We start from the raw sequence: 21926 nt of genomic DNA on the forward strand, positions 1-21926 counted from the left end.
AAAAACCTTTTAAATATAGTTACTTTATTTTCCAAGATGAATACCTTATATTTTAAAATAAAACATTTATTCAGAATTTTATTATTCTGATAGGAATTTTTAAAAAAAATACGAACTAAAACTGAGTTATGACATTTTTTTTTAATCAAGGTTTATCTTTTGTTACAAATTGTTCCGAAAGATAAAATTAAATTTCGTTTCTAGTTCTCAGTTTAGCAAAGATTCGACCTCGATAAAATGATCGAGTTGACAAATTCGCGAACCATTTTCAAGAAGATGCGTAGCTCCTATTTTTAGTTGATGCAGATAAAAGCAATTACTCATTTTCACGTGATACAAAGTGTTGAGGCGGAGCTTGTCGCGTCGCAAATCAGACGGTCACTTTTTCCAAACTAGAACCGTTCTTAGAGCTGATTAACAGACTGGCAAATAGTTTCCGGGAAGGGTTGCGCAAGTTTATTTTTATCGCATATTTGCGAACTAAACATTCTCTCTCTTTTTTAATATCATTTTAAGCCTGTCTTGGGGCATACTTTACCTCACCCATTTCATAACCTTGAAATGGTACAAATACGAAACTTCCGTGTACATAATTTCCGGTTTTATCTCTATTATGTTTGGGTTTTCAATATTCTTTAAATTAATTGAATTCACTTTTACAACTTTCGGGAACACATTTTCACTACTACATTTTCGAGTCTGGAAATTGTTGAGAACTGGACTCTTAAACTAAACAAATTAATCAATAATAATTTAATAATAATTGAGTATAATTTAAATTTAATACTCAATTGATCATGACGGAAATTCGCAATTTAATGACACAGAAATAGATTGTTTCTAGCAGTTTTTATTATTATTTTTATTATTTTTAAATTTGATCCTATGAAGTATAATTTTATTTATTAAATTTGAAGTTAGATTAAAGAAACATATATCATTAAGTAGCGTTTCTGTTATTCCCACTAATGTTGTGAAAATTTTAAGTTTAGAAGTAATGATGAAATATCGCAAAATGTGAGATTAACATTTCAAGCGATTATTTATGTTCAAAATACAATAGAGTTTGGGAATGCTATAAAATAAAATCTAACGTTTATATATATCTAATTAGTGGTTGAACTCACTAATTAAATATTCACTCAAATTAAATAACACTCAAGAATTGGTGGAAAAAATCGATAACTTTTATAAAAATTTCAAGGGTTTTATTTTATACAAATTTGGAATCCTTTCAATTTTCTGTAAATCTTTTAGTTCATAACTCAGTAAAATGTATCGTCTGCAAAAAGTATAATGTGCAAAATGAATGAATTACTTTCAGCAGAATTTATTACAGGATGTTTGGCATAAATGCAAATTTTCTTTAAAATATTTCTACAAATTGCTTATATCTTTAAAATTTTTTATGACTTTTTTTTTAGTTTTATGTTCTAATTTTAATTGTAAACACGAATTCTTCATTTAAACTTAATGTATTTAAGAAAAACTGTGCTTAAAGTAATCACTTATTTTCAAGGAAATTAAGGCGCTATCGATAGTGAAAATAGCCAGAATTTCAGTTATAAATAAAAAGTAAATATTTCCAAATAAAAATTATAATTAATGTAAAGTATAATATGTATATGAAAGAAGGCAAGGTTTTCGTTATGGAACCAGACTATTTGTCTATTAAAATGTATATAGCAATTCAAAATATTTTGCGATTTAATAGCAAACTGAAATTTTATTCGAATGTAAAATCCAATATTTTTTCACATTATCTTCACGTGATTTTTTTTTTTTTTTTTTTTTACATATCTGAGGGAAAAAATCAATTTTATTTTACTAATAAAAACGGAAATGCAAGAAAGGTGGGATGAAACACATCACAAAAGTCGAGAAAATATATTTTCGAACAAATGTCAAAAGATTTTCGAATAAATTCGCAACTGAAATTATCGTCCGTGACTTTTTTGATTTTTATGACGTTTAAAAAATCGTTTACTTTAATCGTTGCTTGCTTAATTCTCTATGTGCTATTTTATTATTTTTAAATATCTCGTAATTGTAAGAAAGTAACAATCATTCAAAATTTGATTTTTTTTCTTTTTTGCCATTATAACCGTAATAAATCAATTCGGCATATAGTTAATTTAATAAATTTATCTCTTTCTACAGTGGTGTATGTGAAAAAATGTTAAAGAAAACAAGGTAAGAAAAGGTAGTCTGGAAAAATTAATTCAACATGATAAAATATTTATAACGGAAAAAAAATTGTAAAAAATGCCCATTTGAATACTGTATAGAGTTCCGCAAAGTTTATCGAAATGTTTTCTACCTCAGTTTCATCTGAAACTGTTCAACGAGTGCTCAAATCAGTTTGATTACATGGACTTTAATCCTGGAAGAAATTTTTGGTAGAACAAAAATAGAAAGCTTAGGCTTTCGCGAAATTCATGATAAATGCATTGGAATCTTGCCTTATTTGCAAATGAAGGTAAATTTAACATTTTAAGTTTCTGATGGGAGTATAATTTTATGGAGAAGAAAAAAAATGAGGAACTTAATCCAAAGAATTTAAATAGTAAATCATGGTGTGGCAATTTTCTTGTGTGGAATGTATGGCATCATTGGAATTAAATAAAATGATGTCTGTTGATGGAATAATGAAAATTTGGACCTAAAATATACTGAAAATATTGGAAACAATTTATTTTTATTTTTTTATTTTTATAACAGGGTAACGATTTTAAGCACATTGCTCTTAATTTTCGCCTCTGATGCTTTCTATAATTGTCGACAAAATGCAGAAACACCAACTCAGACGTCAGATCTGTACCCAGTATAAAATATTTAAAGAGAACTGGAACTCAAAGTACAGAAACCCAAAATAAACCTGAAAACCGAAGTAAAAAAAGTAGCGATGGAAGAATAGAAAAACACAGATGCAGAAATAATAACCTAGTGCGCACTATGCGCAGACATTTAAAAACTGTTGCAGATTCGGCAAGATATTTTTCTAAATACTAATTGACCGAAATATCACAATATTTATTAATATGTACAGATTTTTTTAAATATATGAGGACTTTTGGTAAATAACTTGGAATGTATGTGTTTTGGAGCATATTTCATAGCTTTAAATCGTGGTCAGATGACAAGGACGAAGCCTGAGCTGGCAATGTCTTTGCAGGCTTCTATTAGCCGGAGAAAATTTTGGAGCAAAATAAGTAAATCCGTCACTGGCTTTTTCAGTTTATAACTTTTTATGTCCTATGGTCTTGAAGGAAATACAATTTAAGACAATAATTTATTTTGAAGGTAGAAAGAAATCAAAACAAAAAGGAACGCTTACAGTCTTGCTTCAAAAATTAAAAAATAATACAGCCAAAAGAATTAAAACAAGTGCAATTTCTGGAATTTCCTGAAAGCTGATCATTTTTTACATATTTTTGCCAATAAATTTTTCTAACTTTTTCATTTATTTAGAAAATTTTCTTAAGGCTATTATATTTTCTCCACGTGTATTAAATGGTATTCAAAATAAGGAAATAATCAAGAAGATTTATTTTTTAAAGGAAGAATATTTATATTTAGTCAATTTCTAAAAAATTTCTAAATAGGCTAAACCTATTTCCAAAATAACATATTCTCACATGATCTAAAAACAGAAAAAGAAAAAAAATCCTGCATAATTTTATCATATAGCGGCTGTTTTCATTTTTTTTTTTTTAAATAAATTTTTGTATTCCCTGCTTTCCAAACCAATACATTTTATTCACTTCAGAAATTGATTAAATATTTTTCGATACTTAATATTAAAAAAAAATCAAAGTTTGAATAAAAGCTTGAAAAAATTTGAAATAAAAGTCTCTAAATTAAAAGTTTGTAAAAAGTTTTACATACTCGAAGCTCCCGCATCTGTATAGACATATTCCTCTTCCTGCGCATGCGTGGTACTCTCCAAATGATAATCCACGTGACCACTGCTGGTCATACCAACTTCCACCCCGAGTTCGTCTTCATAATTGTAATATTCGTAATCTTCTGAAGCTTTGGGCTCGTGGGGCATGCCAGGTAATATCATAGGATCCCTGAGGGTCATCGGTCTTGGGGTCGTGTAGCTGTGCCAAAAGCGCGTCATGGGCATCAGGTCCATGTCCGGATCGGTGTCAAGCCGATTGGGCCTGTGGTCATGCTCGTGGGAGGCCAGGAAACTGACGGACAGTGAACAGAAGTATACCAGGCGAATCGCAAATTTGTCCATCTTCAACATGGTTTACTAGAAAGAAAAGAACGGATTAAAACAAACATACCAAACTCTTGGATTCGCAGTTTAACTTTTGTTATACTATTAGCTGATATTAAAATATTTTCATCTCTAATATTTATAATGTAGAAACTATTTTTATATAAAATATTATAATATGCAAAATCCTTTTATCGTCTGAAACATTTTTATTAAAATTAAAATTAAATATGAATTAAAGTAGATGATATTTAAAAATTGCAGATGAATTTCCTTTTTTCAAAATCGTCTGGATATATTCAGTTACTTTCTGAATTTTTTAATTAATAAAAATTAAATGAAATCAGTATCATTGAAAGGATATTTGAATTGCAAGAAAATAATTTCCTTTTTAATGCAGAAAAACAGCAAAATTTTGGTTAATTTCCAATTAATTATTTAATTAACTTCTCCGCGGTGAAAAGTTGACAGTATTTATTCTCAAGTTTTAAATACACTTAAGTTTGATTTATTTCTGTTCAGTTTTTTAAGAAAAAAAAGGAAAACGAACACACACGCATACAATATTAACTTTTTTTCTACATTATAAAATAAGTTAATAAGAATGCGTCATAAAAGCGTGAAAATTTCAAAAAATCGTAATAAAAATAAGAAATGCTCGAAAAAAAATTACGGTTTGAGGGAATATATTGAATGAATTTTTATGAAAAATAACTAAAATGTGGCCGATAGATGGCGCTTTGTGTGAAACCTGTGTTTCTGTGATCCCAAAATTGTTGATTGATATTCGATCACATTATTGGATCTTCTTAACGGCGGTCAATTGGATCCAAAATCGGAGATAGGGCCAAAACTAGTATCAAGGCCAGATACTAAACTTCATTAAGGTAGTTCATTCAATTTATGATTTATTATGCTCACGTATTCACAAATAAATAGACTGACAGATGATCATTTGTGTTTAAAGCCTAAAGTTTAAGGCACATAAAATTTTTTGAAATAAAATTTCTAAAGTTCTTTATCTCCCTAGTAACTGCATTTAGCTCTTTATAACTGTATTCATCTTAATTCACGTACACTCGGACTAACAGACAGATTTTCTTTAGCGGGTTCCACCCAAAATCTAAAACAAATGCTCAGTTTTAGTATGAAAAACTCAAACAAAATTTCATTTGTTTTGAATGTTTGGTTTGGAGGATAATATATTTTCACAAACAGATTTAATTTCAAAAACAGTTTTTTTTTCAGATTAAAACCTAAATATTAAAATTGTTAGTTTTTTTTTTTTTTTTTTTTTAGCAGTAAGAATAATTTCTCTTTCTTTACCTGTATATACTATTTCGCCTACATTAGTTTATAAATTTACATTTTTTTCAAAAAAATTGTCCTTAGTTTTTTTAAATTTACATTCCGGACACATCCTTAGATCAAAAAGATCGATAACTATTGCGAATCATACCAATGCTCTACATTAAAAATATTTAATAGTTTAAATTTTAATTGTTACGAATAATTTTCCCTTTAAAATAATCATTTACAAACAATATTTCATCATATCGCCGCTAGATGGAAGCACGTTACATATTTCGAAGAAAAATGCCTTCGAAGTATTTATGTAAACAGAATCTTTTACCGTTACAGAATTTTTTACCGTTTTTCCGTCTTATTTCCAAAGTTGTTTTGAAAGTATTTTTTTTAAAACATCCAAGTAAGACAATAAATTAAAAATGGCATCTACTGCTTTTCAATGCAGAATTATTATAGATTTAATGGAGCTGATTCGGGATCACTTGATTATGTTAAAATCGTTGCCCAATCTGAATATCATTGAACTCTTGCAGGAATGAAATAAGGAACGTACAGCAAAGGTACTAGACATTTGCAATTACTGTGGAATCCCAACTGTCCGAATTAACTGGACGAATAATTGAACATCTGGATGGTTGGAAAGTTGCGGAAAAGAGACGATTTCTTGGAAGGAGGATAGGCATATGACACAATATTAAAAATAATGTTTACATTATGCATATTTATGTACATACAGTATTAGTGTATTAATTATCCGCTTTCGGCGACCAGTTATTTCCTCGCCGGGTTAATAATATTAATTCATCATGTTATCTAACGTTGATAAATTTCATCATACCAGGGCAAAATAAATAAATAAATTTAACCTGGAACAAAAAAAAAGTATTTTGATTGATTAGCACTATACGAAATTGAAGAAATTAGTTCTGCAGTTAATACGTGGGGGCTATGTCGAAGTTTTTTAAAGGGATATCTCTCGAAACTTTAAGACGGTAGGGAATAAACTCCAATTGACTGATTCTTAGATTGATAACGAATCTAAGAATCAAAGGTTTTCACACGAAATAAACTTTTTTGAAATTGGCACCATAATTATGGTTGAGAGACTATGTCATGGTCTTTTTCCATGTAGAAAGTGAAGCAAAATAAGTTTTTAAAAACTTCTACCGAAAATGGAGAGTAGCTTGGGCAAATACTCATCGGTTGCATACTATTTAAGGGTCATAAATTTTCATACGAAATAAAAATTGGCGAAATCGAACCAGTGGCTAGGACAAGAGTACTGGTTCTTTGGTTTTCTTTAATATTTTAAATACATCGATGCTTAATATTTTAATATAGTATTGATCTGCACTGTGCCCCCCCCCGCTCTAAAGCGATTCGGATGACTAGAAATCGAATAATTATTCTATTAAATTATATTCATTTAAAGCTTTTCATGCAACATTAATCATATGAATAGAGTCCTTTGAAAAACGTCATTTCATTCAGTACATTATTATGTTAAGAAAGCAAGTTGTTTCATTCTAAAAAACCAAGATTAGAAATTTTTGTTGCAATCATTTTGACTTAAGACCATGATGATTTATATTATAACATTTTGCACGGTTGAATTTATAAAACCGATATATATATATATATATATATATTGTTTGAGGGAATTTTATAATTCTTTAATAGCATTTTTTTATTTAATATTTTTTTTCATTTCATTTATTTATTGACTCTCCAAAAAACACTAAAGTCATTTTTCTCTACGCAATAAATTGCAATATGCTTTTGTTTTTGTGAATAATTCATTTATATAGAACTTTGTTTCCAAGGATCATGATCTGTATACAAATTTAATTATAATACATTTTACAAATCAAATATACCATGAGTCATGACACACAACTCAGTATCATATCATATCATGGCGAATGTTGCGGCAGAATGTGAGATATCGGAACACATAAACACTCACCTGGACATCATAATATTTAAGCGAACAATCAGTGAGAGAAAAAAAAGCAGCAACTTGAGTTTAATTCTTTTTATCGCGTAAGCGTTAGATGCAAAAGAAAAAGTGTTCATTAATTTTTTTCAGTCAGAATGCAAACGATTCTTAAAAAATGCTAGAGAGTTCGTCTTGTCAATAGTAATACAATTAAGAATTCATTTTTAATGTAGATTTTTAACGAAAAAATTTGAATTGCTTTTTCAATCTAAAAAATAATTTGTATATTTTTTTTCATTTTCCAGTTATTTGGAAATTTTTTTGAATAAATTTAAATTAAAAAACTTATGCGTTTTTTACTGTTGTTGTTGTTATTATTTATGTATACATTTTCAGCTAAAAGCGAATTCGCGAAAAACTGGCGAAATTATAGCTGCATTCTTCCAAAAAATAGTTGCCGTATTTTAATTAGTAGTGAGCTATAAATTTCTCTGTGTGTGTGTTATTAGATTGCTCTTTTTTTTTAAAGCTTTTTTAAGCTTTAGAAGCTCTCCGCTCTTCTTCACATTGTCAGTTGATTTTGGTGCTGGGGAAATATAAAAGGGGGAAAATACTTCTGTTTTATTAAGTAATATATAGAAATATTATGCAAGTTTCGAATTAATAAAAAAATAATACAATTTGAATGGAAAATGAGCATCGATAAAGAATATCTAAAAAATAAAAATAAAAACCGCATAAAAAGGAACTTTGAACGCTGTAACATCCCTTCAACGCTGTAACATCCCTCTAGTTTGTTAGATCGCCCAACAGTGAATTCTGAGATTAGCTACTTTGGTTTTGTAAGACAAATTAGACATACGCAGTTTTTAGAGTGAACTCGAAACCCCAAAAAGTAATGTTTCTTATCCGATTACATAACTTGTCCCAGTTGTATCAGAGGGTATTTTCTCGTCTTCAGCAATTTTGACGTACAAAATCTCGAGGTAGTTTTATATGCTCTAGTCCGTCTGTTCGAATATAAGTTAACATGATACTTAACTTATATTCGAATACAAAACAAAGAGAGCTAGATGGATAAAATTCGGTACACAGATTTAACATCTACAGCTTAAACAAGTAACAAAGTTTGACCCAAATCCGGCAAGGGGTTGTAAGTTTGTAGGTCTGCATTTTCAGAAACATATAATTCTAAAGCGTAATGACTTAAATATATCAAATCTGATATGTGATTTTGTGACTGCAATTGTAGTTTTGTGTCAAATTTTTGTTCCAATTTATTGGCCTAAAAATGTCTAAAACACAAATTCGATTTTCGGATACATTTAACAAAATGCCAGGAATTAATCACCAAAAAAAAAAAAAAAAAAACTCGCCAAGGATGACACGATAGATCCGGTAAAAATGCTAAATTCACGCCAAAGGTTAATATTCCGTAGCTATTGTACGCCAATGCCATGCAAGGCGTTCTCTTACATGACAAGCTTATTAGATTTTAGTTTAGTTTAGTTTAGTTATATTAACGTCCCGTTTTAAAGCAACACTAGGGCTATTTTGGGACGGACCTCGTCATTTTGAACCGCTGTCAGATGACAAGGAAGACACCTGAGCTGCCCCCCCTCTCCACACCACACCACACCACACCAAGCTTATTAGAGAGTACGCGAGAAAGTTTTGGGAAGATTACTCCTACTGGTTTTAATTCAAAATATCTGATTTTTCGATATAAGTATAAATCTAAGAATGAATAAATAAATAGCAATAGTTTAATAGCAAGAGCTGGTCTAAAATGTTTATTATTTTAGACTAAATCTTTATATTCTTATATCATGGATTAAATTGAAGGTTATTGCTAATATTTTCTTTTTAAATTTTGTATTCGTCATTGCATTTTTTTTCTGTTAATGTATCACTTGTGGTGAAAACTTTTAAGCCAGTTAACAGCTACGCTGCACGAGCAATTGCTTTTGTATCATGGTCATGTTACTGGACTGCGAATCACAAGATTCCAGGTTCTGTCCTCGCCCATCGCAAATTCGCCACACGCTATTTGTTTCAATTCGATTTTGGTGATTAGCATTGATTTGAGTATTCCTGAACATTATGAGTAGAATTGCAATTAAACATAACTTCTAATTTAAAAATAAATTTACATCTAAATGTACCACATATAATAATTCTTTTTATTTCTTAAGACTCTGCCAAAGTGCGTGTTATTTTCAACAACAGTTTTCGTTAATTAATCCGTGACAAACAACATATGAGACTTTTAACAGTATGTCAGTATGTCTTGATGATCACATTCTTTTGGTTATGAGAAATATGAGAATTTCATTTTAAAATTGTCCATTAAAAATTGCAAAGTAAAATAAAAATTAAATTAAAACTGCCTAAACGAGGTACTCAACAATGCAACAAGTAGATAGTAAAATCCGATTGGCGATTTTGTCACCAAAATTGTCAATCTTTTTGAATGCAATTGGCTACTGAAAGGAGGTCCGTATTTCTGTACTATAGGATGTAATATTCCCCGTTTCCCTGTACTGATAAGACATTTACAGCCAGCTGTGTCGTCGCTGTTAATTACTAAACTCCTAGAGATAGCCAGATGGGAAATCTTTTCACCTGGGTGGTTTCGCATCTGTTCATTAGCGACTACAGTGAAAGACCACATGTGGGAATTCCTCTTCCAAGAGATATTGATAGTACCTTCAAAGAGAAAGGGGTGTCCAAACATCTGGATGCTAAATGTTTCACATTGTGAAAGGAATAGTCAGTTATGAAAAGTGCATCACTAAAAGGACCTTCCCACGACCTACTGGCGCCGTTGAGGGAACATATTGCTGAACCCCGATTGGCCGAAAGAGAGCTCAAATGACCAATGTCAATTAAGAGGCCGAGATTGTCGCCGAAATAAAGTGCGGAGATTTTTTTTTTTTTTTTTTTTTTTTTTTTTAGGGAGAGGAGAAGAAACGAATTGCAGGCAGACTGTTGGACTACGCCCACGAGTTCGGAGTCCTAGAACTACCCCTGGAGTGCTCGTGTTGACTAACAACCTGTTAGTTCCCTGTGGTGATGTTTCTCCGTATTGATGGAGAACTGAGTTTCAAGATAAACCTTCGACTTCTACTGTTGTATCTTCTACTACAGGTGTAAATAACTATTTTTTTAACCAAGATTAGAACAAGTTGTTCTTTTGTATATATAGGGCTGTAAAATAAATTGTCAGGAAATTCTGCTTCGTTATTTGATCAGTCTAGATCAAGACATTACGAGGATGAATTTAGAAAAAAGACATCCCATATCTATAAATATACCATAAAGTAGAAAAGAGAACAGTCCAGTATATTTAAAATGTTATTTATAAGTATATCATAAAACAGAAAAGAGAATTGATAGAATATTTTTTTCTGCTAAACTGAAACTGCAATTCACCAGAAAAGAACTTCTTAGTTGGTTTAGAACTCCAAATAAATTTAAACAGATTATTAAAGTTGTTAAAATTTCCAAAGTACCTTCTTTTTAGCAAAATTTCTCAATATTTATCGACAAAAGTTGTAAAAAAACTCCTAAATTTCGAAAGCTTCTTTCAGAGTTGCCCAAAATAACTTTAAGAAGCTGATTTTTTAAAAACTTTAATTCACATTTTAAAATACCATTTTTGAAATAGCCAGATAACTTTTCAAATGGAAATTAACTTAAAGTTATTTTTACTCAATAAAGAAAAGAAAGTTAAAAAAGATCTAAGGTAGGTTAGAATTCTGTATAGAGAAATCAATATTCAAGAACTGAAAATGCTTCTAAAACTGAAAAAGTATGTGTTAATCAAATTTCGAACTCCTATATTTTAATGAATCTTTTCAGAGCTTCCTGAGTCCAAAACACACAAATGTGTATATATATATATATATATATATATATATATATATATATATATATATAAAGCAGTTTGAAGACATTGCAGAGACTTTTTTAATTTTTTAATTCTTTTTAAGCATAATAATTTACAAGCAAAGACGCGTCCACCACAGTGCGTTGCAAAAGCAGAAGTGGGGAAGAAGGGACGAAATAAATTATCTCTCGCCTTATATAACCTGAGATTTTGATAGGGAAAATATTTCTTCATGGTGCTAATATATTAATAAGATTCTGATAGGGATTTCTGACGCATGTCAATCACATGTAAGGGAAACACAGGGATCTTTTAAGAAAGAATGTGCTTACTGGACATTTTTTACCCCTTCAAGCCGAGCGTGTGAAAGTATCGGCGTTTAACCGATTCAACAGTTTTATAAAGCTTATCTTGAATTAATTAAGTAGAGAAAGTGGAATGGGATCACGAAATAAGTGAATTTTTTTTTAATGAAGTTACTATAGGCTAAAATCATTACACACACACACACACACACACACATATATATATATATATATTATGCCTATGTGCCTGTCAGTGAAAACAACTCAAAACCACTTTGAGCTGGACGGCTAAAACTTGGTATAGGGACTTAAGACCAAATTTGTAGATTTTAAAAGAAATCCATTCAGAAGAAGTTTGTCTATCTGATTGTTCTAGTACAAATAAACACCATAACTACAAAACACAAAGAGTTAGGTGGTTAAAATTTAGAGTACAGATTTAAAAATCTAAAATATAAATACTTATCAAAATTTTGAACCAAATCTATCAAACAGTTGACCTTCTGTCGGTCTGTACTTTCACACTCATGTAAAAACACAAACTCATAAACTCAGCTATTCAATAAATGAAATTATCGGTACAGGATTTTATGACTACAACTGTAGCTTGGTATCAACCGGCCAGCAAAAAAGACGCCCCAAATACATATTCTGGCGACGAATTCAAATGAAAATATTCACGCCAAAGATCTATATTTCGTTAAAATTCAAGCCAAGAATTTATATTTCGTAATTATTGTTCACCAATGCCATATAATGTATTCGCGGGACTACCCAAGGTTCCCAGTTTTATGCGGAGGAAGAGAAAAGTACGCAAGAAAGTTTGTAGGAGACCACTTACACTGGCATTTTTTGATGGTTTTACATTAATTACTAGGATTCAAATGAAGTCCGAAAGATTATATACCTCTGAAACTAAAAACTCTTTCCTGGATCACTGGATGCTGAACAATCCTTCGATTTCAATCGACTGTTATGTTTGTATCGCGAAGAAAACAACTTGGTTTGGCGCCATTTCTGACGCAGTCGGGCATCAGAGATAACTAGAAAGGAAATCCTATTTTAGCATACCGATAATCTTTTGATAATATTATTGGCAACTTCGCTTTATGTCGTAGGTTAAGTTTTCTAAAGAAAGCAGTAACTTGCATCAAAAAACTGCTAAGAACTCAAATTCGTTGAGCTTGAAATGGTAATTTTTGAACATTGATATATTTATAAAATTTTGTGGCTAATTAATCTGTTTCTTTCACAAACCAGCAGAAGTGGTCCAGGAATATGCTTTTCAGTACGATGTTTCATATTGTTTCAAATATTAGCTATTTTTTGCTTTTAACAACTAAGCTGTTTGTCGAAAATATTGGATTTGTTAATTTCAATTAAATCTGTTTATCATGATTTTATGTCATTAAAGCCTTGTTATTTTAATAACCTTACACTTGTTCTGTTTATGTACATGAACCTTTATAATGATATCGAGTTTCATCATATAGTGTCATTTAAAATTTCAGTGTCAGGCAATCTATTAGAAAATGCCAGCAATGTAATGTAATCATATAAACTGTCAGCTAAAATAATTAGAGAAATCCTTCTTCCATAGCTTTCATCAACAATTGATATTAAATATTTAATGAAACAATGAAAAACTTCGTATTTCCTCACAATAATGAATTTATTAAATTATGCAGAATAGAAATCTATTGTTGGAAATTGCGCAATAGGAAAGTTATTGTCAAAAATGATGTAAAAATTTCAAAAATTATCAAAAATACAGAAAAAAATTTCTCATTGTCATTAAATTTGTACCATTAGAAAAACGGTTTAAAATTTTAAAATGATGTAAAAATCAGTTTTATGCAATAATATTTTCGGTAGTTCCAAGAAAAATTGTCAAAAATCTTGTTAAATTTTTCATTAAAATAAATATTTCATTAAAAAAATTTTTTTTGAAAACTTAAAAGTGAACGTTTTTACCTTATAAAATAAATTTATATTACTTTTGGTAGCTCTAGGTCAGATTATCTATTTGATAAAGGGCCAACACAAACACACACATGCATTCTTCTTTTTTTGTAGTACAGACGTATCCGTCTTTGGCTACCAGTTGCTTCATGAAATTAATAGTTTCTCAATATTTTAATTAAATACTTCGTATAACTATGTCTCTATACCTTCTTTGGCAAAATATTTTTAAACTTCAATAATTTTCAACAGAGTAATTTCAATTTAAAAACCTTAAGCATTCTTGCCCATTGTCTTTTGCATTTCCCAATTTTTTTGTCTACATCGTGATAGATTCAATTACATCACAAGAGAAAATAGCAATATTTAAAAATGGGCTCACTTTAAAAAGTGTTTTATCATTATTTGATTAAGTTTTAAACATAAGCAAACAAAATTTTAAAATTTTTATAAAAAAATATACTTTTTATTAAAAACTACTAAATATGGAAAAATAAATCAAACCTTCGTATTTTGAACACCAACAACTGAGAAGGCATTCAAGATGAAATATTAATAGCAACAATGAAAACGATTTTAGTTTCACTTAAAAGCAGCGAAATTTTATAGTTGCAAAATAATCTCAAAATAATTTTAAAATAAAAATAGAAAAATTACATGGCAAAAAAATTCATGTAATTGAAAAAAGAATTTTGAGTTTTAAAATGACGTAAAAATTATTTTTGCACAATATTATTTTAAGACATTTACGGGAAAAAAACCCGTCGAAATTTCGTTTAATTTTTATTTAAAATTCTAATTAAAATTTCAAAAAAAATTCCACCGAGGTGAGCATTTCCACACTCAAAGCGTAGATGTACAAAAGGTGGCAACTTTAAATCAAATGGCCTAACATATAAATATTCATTTTCCCTATTTGTAGAATTGAAATCGCAATTTAAGATGCCTTTCATATTAAATTCTGAAATAATGCATTAATTCAACAATTAATCAATAACCAATCTTGATAGCATTAATATTTGATATAAATTGGACAAGATTAGTCCTTTGGGAATTTAAGAGCATTTTTAGAATTTGATACTTTCTAATTTGTCTTTCAACAAATATTAATAACGCTATAAATAGAATCGGTCCATGAACGTCACAATCACATGACAAATGCACCTGTACATGGAATCTAAATTTAACACAGTTCGCAAGCATTTGCTGAACGTTTTATACTGTTCTCTTGTGCTTTGCGAAAGCTTTGAGAAGAAAGTCTTCGATTTTTCATCTTTTAATTGTGATAGTTTAAAAGGAATAATAATAATAATAATAATAATAAATACGAAATAATAGCGGATTTAAGTATTTCGTGGATCTAGGCAGAATGCATCATTTGACCCTGTGCTTTAATAAATGATCAATTTAATTTCACATTTGAATTCATTCTTTTAATTTAATCAGTGCATTCATTTTTTTTCTTATTTTAATTTTCTATACGAATAATTTCGTGAAAATATGTACGAGTTTATTTATTTTCTTAATGTTTATGTAACGGAAGAAATGATATAAAATATTAAAGTTCTTGTAAAAGATAAATCATAATTATTAATAAATGATTTCGTATTTAGAAATAAAAGATTTAATCATTATAAAGTAGAGTGTAGAGAAACAAAATACCAACAAATATAATTCTTAAGTATTATATTTTACAGGATTATTCTAATGTATTATAAATTATAATTAATACTTATTTATTTAATAATTCAATGTAAACTCATTTTAAGATACTTTATAGCCCTAATTTTTTCTGACTCATAAAACTTTTAATTTTAAAATTATTTATTTATTTTGCAACTAATCTAAAAACATTGTTTAATCTACCTGTTTAATCTGTCTGAGGCCCCATTTAATTAGAAGCTATAGGCAACTGCCAAGTCAGAAATCTGCTTGTACCAAATATCTTCTATAATAAACAATCCTAAGAACTAAAAGCATGAATCCCAAAAATTAGTCATCTAAGACATTAAGTGTTCCAACATATTGATGTGGATAATTATTAACTAAACTTATCTAAAATAAAAATCGAATGAATAGTTTAAGGAAAATAATTAGACAAGCTATAATTTCAAGAACATCAACATAATTCGAATTACGTTTAACCCGTAATGTTAAAAAAAAATGACTCTAATGTAAGCGGAAACCGATATTCAAAATTTGATCTAAGTTTAAGAACTGATACAAGTCCAAACGTAGTTAATGACCTAATGAAAATCTTTAACTAAATTTGCTACTGAAAATATACAAAAGAAATTTTTTTAAATACAAATTTAATTTTTTAATACTTCATACAAAAAAAATAAAACTTTTTGACTTTACGATCAGCAATGTTACGATACGAAATTGATTTCAAATTGAAATGGGAAATGCCATTAATTGTTAACACCAAGTCCTTTTTATTTGGCGCCCTTTTCAATAATTTTCATCACCCTACACCGACCTTATAAATAATTATTAGCAGTTGGTGTTTTTTTCCTTTGAAAATTTTTTGGTAAAGTTTCAAAATTTTCATCACCCTACACCGACCTTATAAATAATTATTAGCAGTTGGTGTTTTTTTCCTTTGAAATTTTTTTGGTAAAGTTTCAAAATTTTCATCACCCTACACTGACCTTATAAATAATTATTAGCAGTTTGTTTTTTTCCTTTGAAACTTTTTTGGTAAAGTTCCAAAATTTTCATCACCCTACACCGACCTTATAAATAATTATTAGCAGTTTGTTTTTTTCCTTTGAAACTTTTTTCGTAAAGTTCCAAAATTTTCATCACCCTACACCGACCTTATAAATAATTATTAGCAGTTTGTTTTTTTCCTTTGAAAATTTTTTGGTAAAGTTCCAAAATTTTCATCACCCTACACCGACCTTATAAATAATTATTAGCAGTTTGTTTTTTTCCTTTGAAAATTTTTTGGTAAAGTTCCAAAATTTTCATCACCCTACACCGACCTTATAAATAATTATTAGCAGTTTGTTTTTTTCCTTTGAAACTTTTTTTTAAAGTTCCAAAATTTTCATCACCCTACACCGACCTTATAAATAATTATTAGCAGTTTGTTTTTTTCCTTTGAAAATTTTTTGGTAAAGTTCCAAAATTTTCATCACCCTACACCGACCTTATAAATAATTATTAGCAGTTGGTTTTTTTCCTTTGAAACTTTTTTTTTAAAGTTCCAAAATTTTCATCACCCTACACCGACCTTATAAATAATTATTAGCAGTTTGTTTTTTTCCTTTGAAAATTTTTTGGTAAAGTTCCAAAATTTTCAGCATTCAATTTAACACTTTTTTTTTTTTTTTTTTTTTTTGTAAACTAATATTTTTTCCTTAAGTAAGAAAAATGGTCTATAGATTTGGTTCAATTTTAGCTATAAAAGTAAGACAATTTCAATCGAAATTTGACATAAAGTTGCAATTGGTTTCAAAAGATTTCATATAAAATTTCATTTATATAAGTCAATGTGGCATTTTGAGTTATCGCGTTTAAACGGATTCAAAAGTGCAGACCGACAGACATTCAGTACCATGAAGAATTTGGTTCAAAATATGATACGTATCAATTCTTTAGATGCTACATCTGTTTACCAAATTTTATCCATCTAGCTCTCTTCATTTAGTAGCAATCATGTTAAATTATATTCCGACAGAGGACAGATAGAATTTATCTGCTTGAAATTCATACAAAAAATCGAAGAAATCTGCAAAATACCAAATTTAATCCATCTAGCTCAGTACAGTTTTTAATTATCTCTTGCTCACAGACAGGCATATTTCCAAAAATATAATTTTTGAACGAATTTTATGATGATTACAATACGTTCTCTTTGTATAATCCGTATACGAAAAAGTAAAGACTGCTGAATCAAAATAAACATTGCCTATCTTAATAAATCCGTATCCTAGATGAAGTAGGAAAACAGCCGAGATATGGAACAGCAGAAAGAAAATCGAGCGGAAAAGATCTATCTTTCTAGTGTACCGGATGTGCTTTTTTATATACCCAAAGATTAAGTCCAAAAGTAAAGAAAAAAAAAAAAAGATCTAATAAAAAAGCCCGCGTACATGGAAGTGAATCAGTTGCGGAAGTAAAATACTTGATAGAACGGAATTTTTTAAAGCCATTTTCGGTCACTGAGTTTGTTTCTAATAAATGAGTCACTTCGATTACATGAAATTCCTGGGGAAAAATGAAATTTTATGCGGTCTTTCATTTGTGGCAAGAAGAATTTCTCTATAATCTTAAATCTCTACAATAAGTGGTCACTTAACATGTTCGTGAGAAGTAACAATTTTTTCATGAGCTTCAGAATTTTATAGTTGCTTCTTGCATCGAAATGAAAAATGGTATGCTATGGTATTTACGACTGCTAATATGTTAACGGAATTGGTTCGAAGGCAGTGTTGATTAACTAATACAATTTTATAAAACTGAAATTTTATTAATTAGTCAACACTGTTCAGAAGATACATTTCCAATCAACAACTGTCTGCAAGTCAGTTTACCAATTTTTATCTATCTAAACCTCTGCATTTTTATTTTTTTATTGTATTCATACGCACGTGAATGTAAGACTTACAAATAGTCCCTCGACTTTGATCCAATATCGACTCTCTCTCTCTCTCTCTCTCTCTCTCTATATATATATATATATATATATATATATATATATATATATATATATATATATATATATGTGTGTGTGTGTGTGTGTGTGTGTGTGCGCGCGCGTGTGTGTGTGTGTGTGTGTGTGTGTGTGTAACATTATTTGTTGTGAAGCAGAATGCAGTTTGAAGACAGTGAAGATACTTTTGATTTCGTGACGTCGTTTTATTTCATTTTGAAGAAGCAGGCATATGTACAAGCGATGAGCACACAGAACGACACAGGAAAGGAATGAGGAAAAAGCTTTTGGACATTTTATCCCTGCTCTTATATAACCAGAGAAATTAATAGGGAAAATATTTCTGTACAGTGCTAATATATTATTAAGATTCTGATAGGGATTTCTGACGCATGTCAATCACATGTAAGGGAAACACAGGGATCTTTTAAGAAAGAATGTGCTTACTGGACATTTTTTACCCCTTCACGCCGAGCGTGTGAAAGTGTCGGCGTTTAGCCGATTCAGCAATTTTATAAAGCTTCTCTTGAATTAATTAAGTTGGGAAAGTGGAATTGGATCACGAAATAAGAGAATGAACTTACTATGGGCTAAATTAAGATAAAAGTTTGGAAATTAATTAAATTGAAATTAAGAGTTTAAAATATCATTACATGTATGTGTGTGTTTATGAAGGATATTTTAAAATATAATTTAAATCTCACTTAATTTCTAAAAGTTTATCTTAAATTACCACATTATTTCTTGATCAATTCCCACTTTTTTATTTAATTATTTCTAACGCTTGCCTTAGAAAACTGATAACTGTTGCATTTTCTCAAGTTCCGAGAGAAGGGATTAAAAAAATCCCTAATATCCACGTATCCTTTTCAAAGATATCTAAGATTCTTTTTTTTAAGTCTAGATATATCAAAGAAATCCTTATCAAAATCTCATACTAAAATCGGCAAATGGAGAAATTTTGGTCACTTCGCTCTTATATCGCGATGTAAACAAACGTCCTTTTACCAACAATTTCTTGAAAAAAAATTATACCTCTCAGGGCGAAATAAATCGAAGTTAAAATTTCAAAAGTTTCTTCTTTTAAGCCTTACATATGCACAATTATGTTTACATATAACATATAACGCTAACATACGTGGCACAGAAATCGCTCTTATTACAAACTATAGAATGCAGCAGTCAAATGTAAATACATCACTATACGAACATTTCAGACTGCTTCATAAAAAGTTTTACCATCCATACTTAATTCGTCACTCATTAATGTAGCTGAAAAATATTATCAGAAATGCTCTGAATAGGGCTTATCAAACATTTTGCACCCGATGGAATATCAACAAAGAATGGATAGAAGTATAACTTATTTTTTTTAGTTCAGGAACTAGTAAATATATTTTCTTTCTTATCAGCAAAATTTTAAGCGAATCATTGTATAAACTTCTAAATTAGTAAATTTTTGCCAAAAATAATTTTTTTTTCCAATTTTTAAAACCTTTTAACCACTTAATTGGTATATTTTGGTTTTATGGATGTTTTTTGTATCTTTTTTATGTAAAAATTCAAAATTTTAACTATTTTAAAACGTTTTAAAAAAAATTCACCCCGAACAGGGTCACATACCTAACTTTGATTTACGAATGCATTTAATCACCTATTTAGACGACACATTCCATTTGGAGTATTGTTATTCTAGTTCATATAAGATGGTAAAGAATAACTGAATTACATAAATGTTATACAAGCGATTTTTGCCTTTTATATAAATTGCTTTTTTTTTAGATTTAAAAGTTAAGAAATCTGCATTCGATGCGCATGTAAAATACATCTTTAAGGGTTCGTCGTATAAAGGTCACTGTTCATCATTTGAGATTTCAAATTCATAATTGCCAGGGATTTAATGGATAAAAGGGAACTGCATTCAATATTTCTTCCTATTCAAAACAAACTACTTATCTCTACGAATGATAAAAGTGTGTGTGTGTGTGTGTGTGTGTGTGTGTGTGTGTGTGTGTGTGTGTGTGTGTGTGTGTGTGTGTGTGTGTGTGTGTGTGTGTGTGTGTGTGTGTGTGTGTGTTCTAAAGGACAGAAGATAGATATATCTACAATTAATGCATTTGATATAAACTTACTCTTTAGTAAATATACTGTGTTTTTTGTTTTTGAAATTTCATTTAAAAATTGAGTGACATTGATGTTTTAATTTTCAAAAATACTACAGGACAAAAAATGATTTTTGCATTATTTTAAACTTTTAAAAATTATATATCCCATAATACCGACTTATTTACCTTCAATATATTCTATTTTTTAATTGATTCTTCAAAATATTTTGAACATATTTTAAAACAGAACATTTTATTTTTATAAAAGAAACTCAAATTATTTTCACTATTGTCTCAATTATTTCATCATGTATCTTCTCTCTACAACGTTGATAATGAAGATATATAGATACAGATTGCTTTATCATGTTGAGCACTTTTCTATTCAAGCATATTTTTAATAAAAATTTAGAAAATTTTTTGTACGTACCGTTAAAATTTAACTCCTGATTGAAATTTGAATTATGTCGAAATTAACAGTAAAATGGCCAAAAATTAAGTAGATGCATAGCACAATTACAGAACGATTCAAGGTTTTCAAAATAGAATTTACTGCACGTTTATCAAGATTTGAACTTTAAAAAGACTGCTGAAAAAGCCATTAAAAAAAGTTGCATAACATATTTAATTGACGCTTTCAGCAAACATTAATCGAGGTAAAACAATTATCCGTCAAAGGTGGCTAGTAATACAATAGCTAAATTTGAAAATACGCACCATCAATATCTGAAATATTGAGCGAAAGTTTCTCTATTTCAGAATGTGCATAATTCAAATGCTGATTCATACTGGTATCAGACGATCCAATTGTAAGAATAGATTTGATCGTTTCATATGATACCATGAAATTTGACTAATAATTGATTTGCGGCATTTTTGGAATTCCAAGTAGGAACTGAAAGAATTTTTTTTTTTATATGAATGGTAACTTTAAACAGATATATTTTAAAAAGACACCTATGAAAATATTTAATGTGATGGAATCGATGACATAAAGCATATCTATACTAATAATTATACGTATTTTTTAACATCGATTTAAGACGTAATGTAACCGGTGGGGGCGATCTTCCGAATCTTTCTGGAATACTTCCCAATTAAGGTCTTATTACCTTCCATCCCATATAAAATTATGGACACTGGATAAGACTACAAATGTCTTGCATGGTAGTGGCAAACAATACTAATACTAATCATTGACGGCGTCCTGGCATAGGGGTAGAGCGTCTTCCCCGTGATCTGGGCGTCCCGGGTTCGAGTCCAGGTTTGGGCATGGTTGTTCTTCATCTGTTCTATCTGGGAGATGTGTGAATGTTCCCTCCTGTAAAAAGGGATTGTGCAAGCGAATGAGTGATGCGTGAGTAGCTAAGTCCTACTCTTGGCCCTAGTTGGCGCTACTATAAAAAAAAACAAGAGACGCTCCACCTCAGGCTTAAAATCGCTGTCTTCGAACAGCTGGCATGTCCATGGCAAGTGCCATATGAAACAGCAACAAAACAATATCTATCTTTGACTTGATTG

General features: G+C 29.5%; 1 protein-coding gene across 2 annotated transcripts in view; it reads right to left on the reverse strand.

The window, feature by feature from the left end:
- Nucleotides 1-21926, reverse strand: part of LOC129976637 (uncharacterized) — a 29489-nt gene that overhangs the window by 3872 nt on the left and 3691 nt on the right. For both annotated transcript variants that reach the window (XM_056090314.1, XM_056090313.1), the window contains exon 2: nucleotides 3889-4264. In XM_056090314.1, the coding sequence (XP_055946289.1) occupies nucleotides 3889-4258 (370 nt within the window). In that variant the 5' untranslated portion in view covers nucleotides 4259-4264. The remainder of the gene's footprint in view (nucleotides 1-3888; nucleotides 4265-21926) is intronic.

The sequence above is a fragment of the Argiope bruennichi genome, chromosome 7, assembly GCF_947563725.1.
Source record: "Argiope bruennichi chromosome 7, qqArgBrue1.1, whole genome shotgun sequence".
Lineage (NCBI taxonomy): Eukaryota > Metazoa > Arthropoda > Arachnida > Araneae > Araneidae > Argiope > Argiope bruennichi.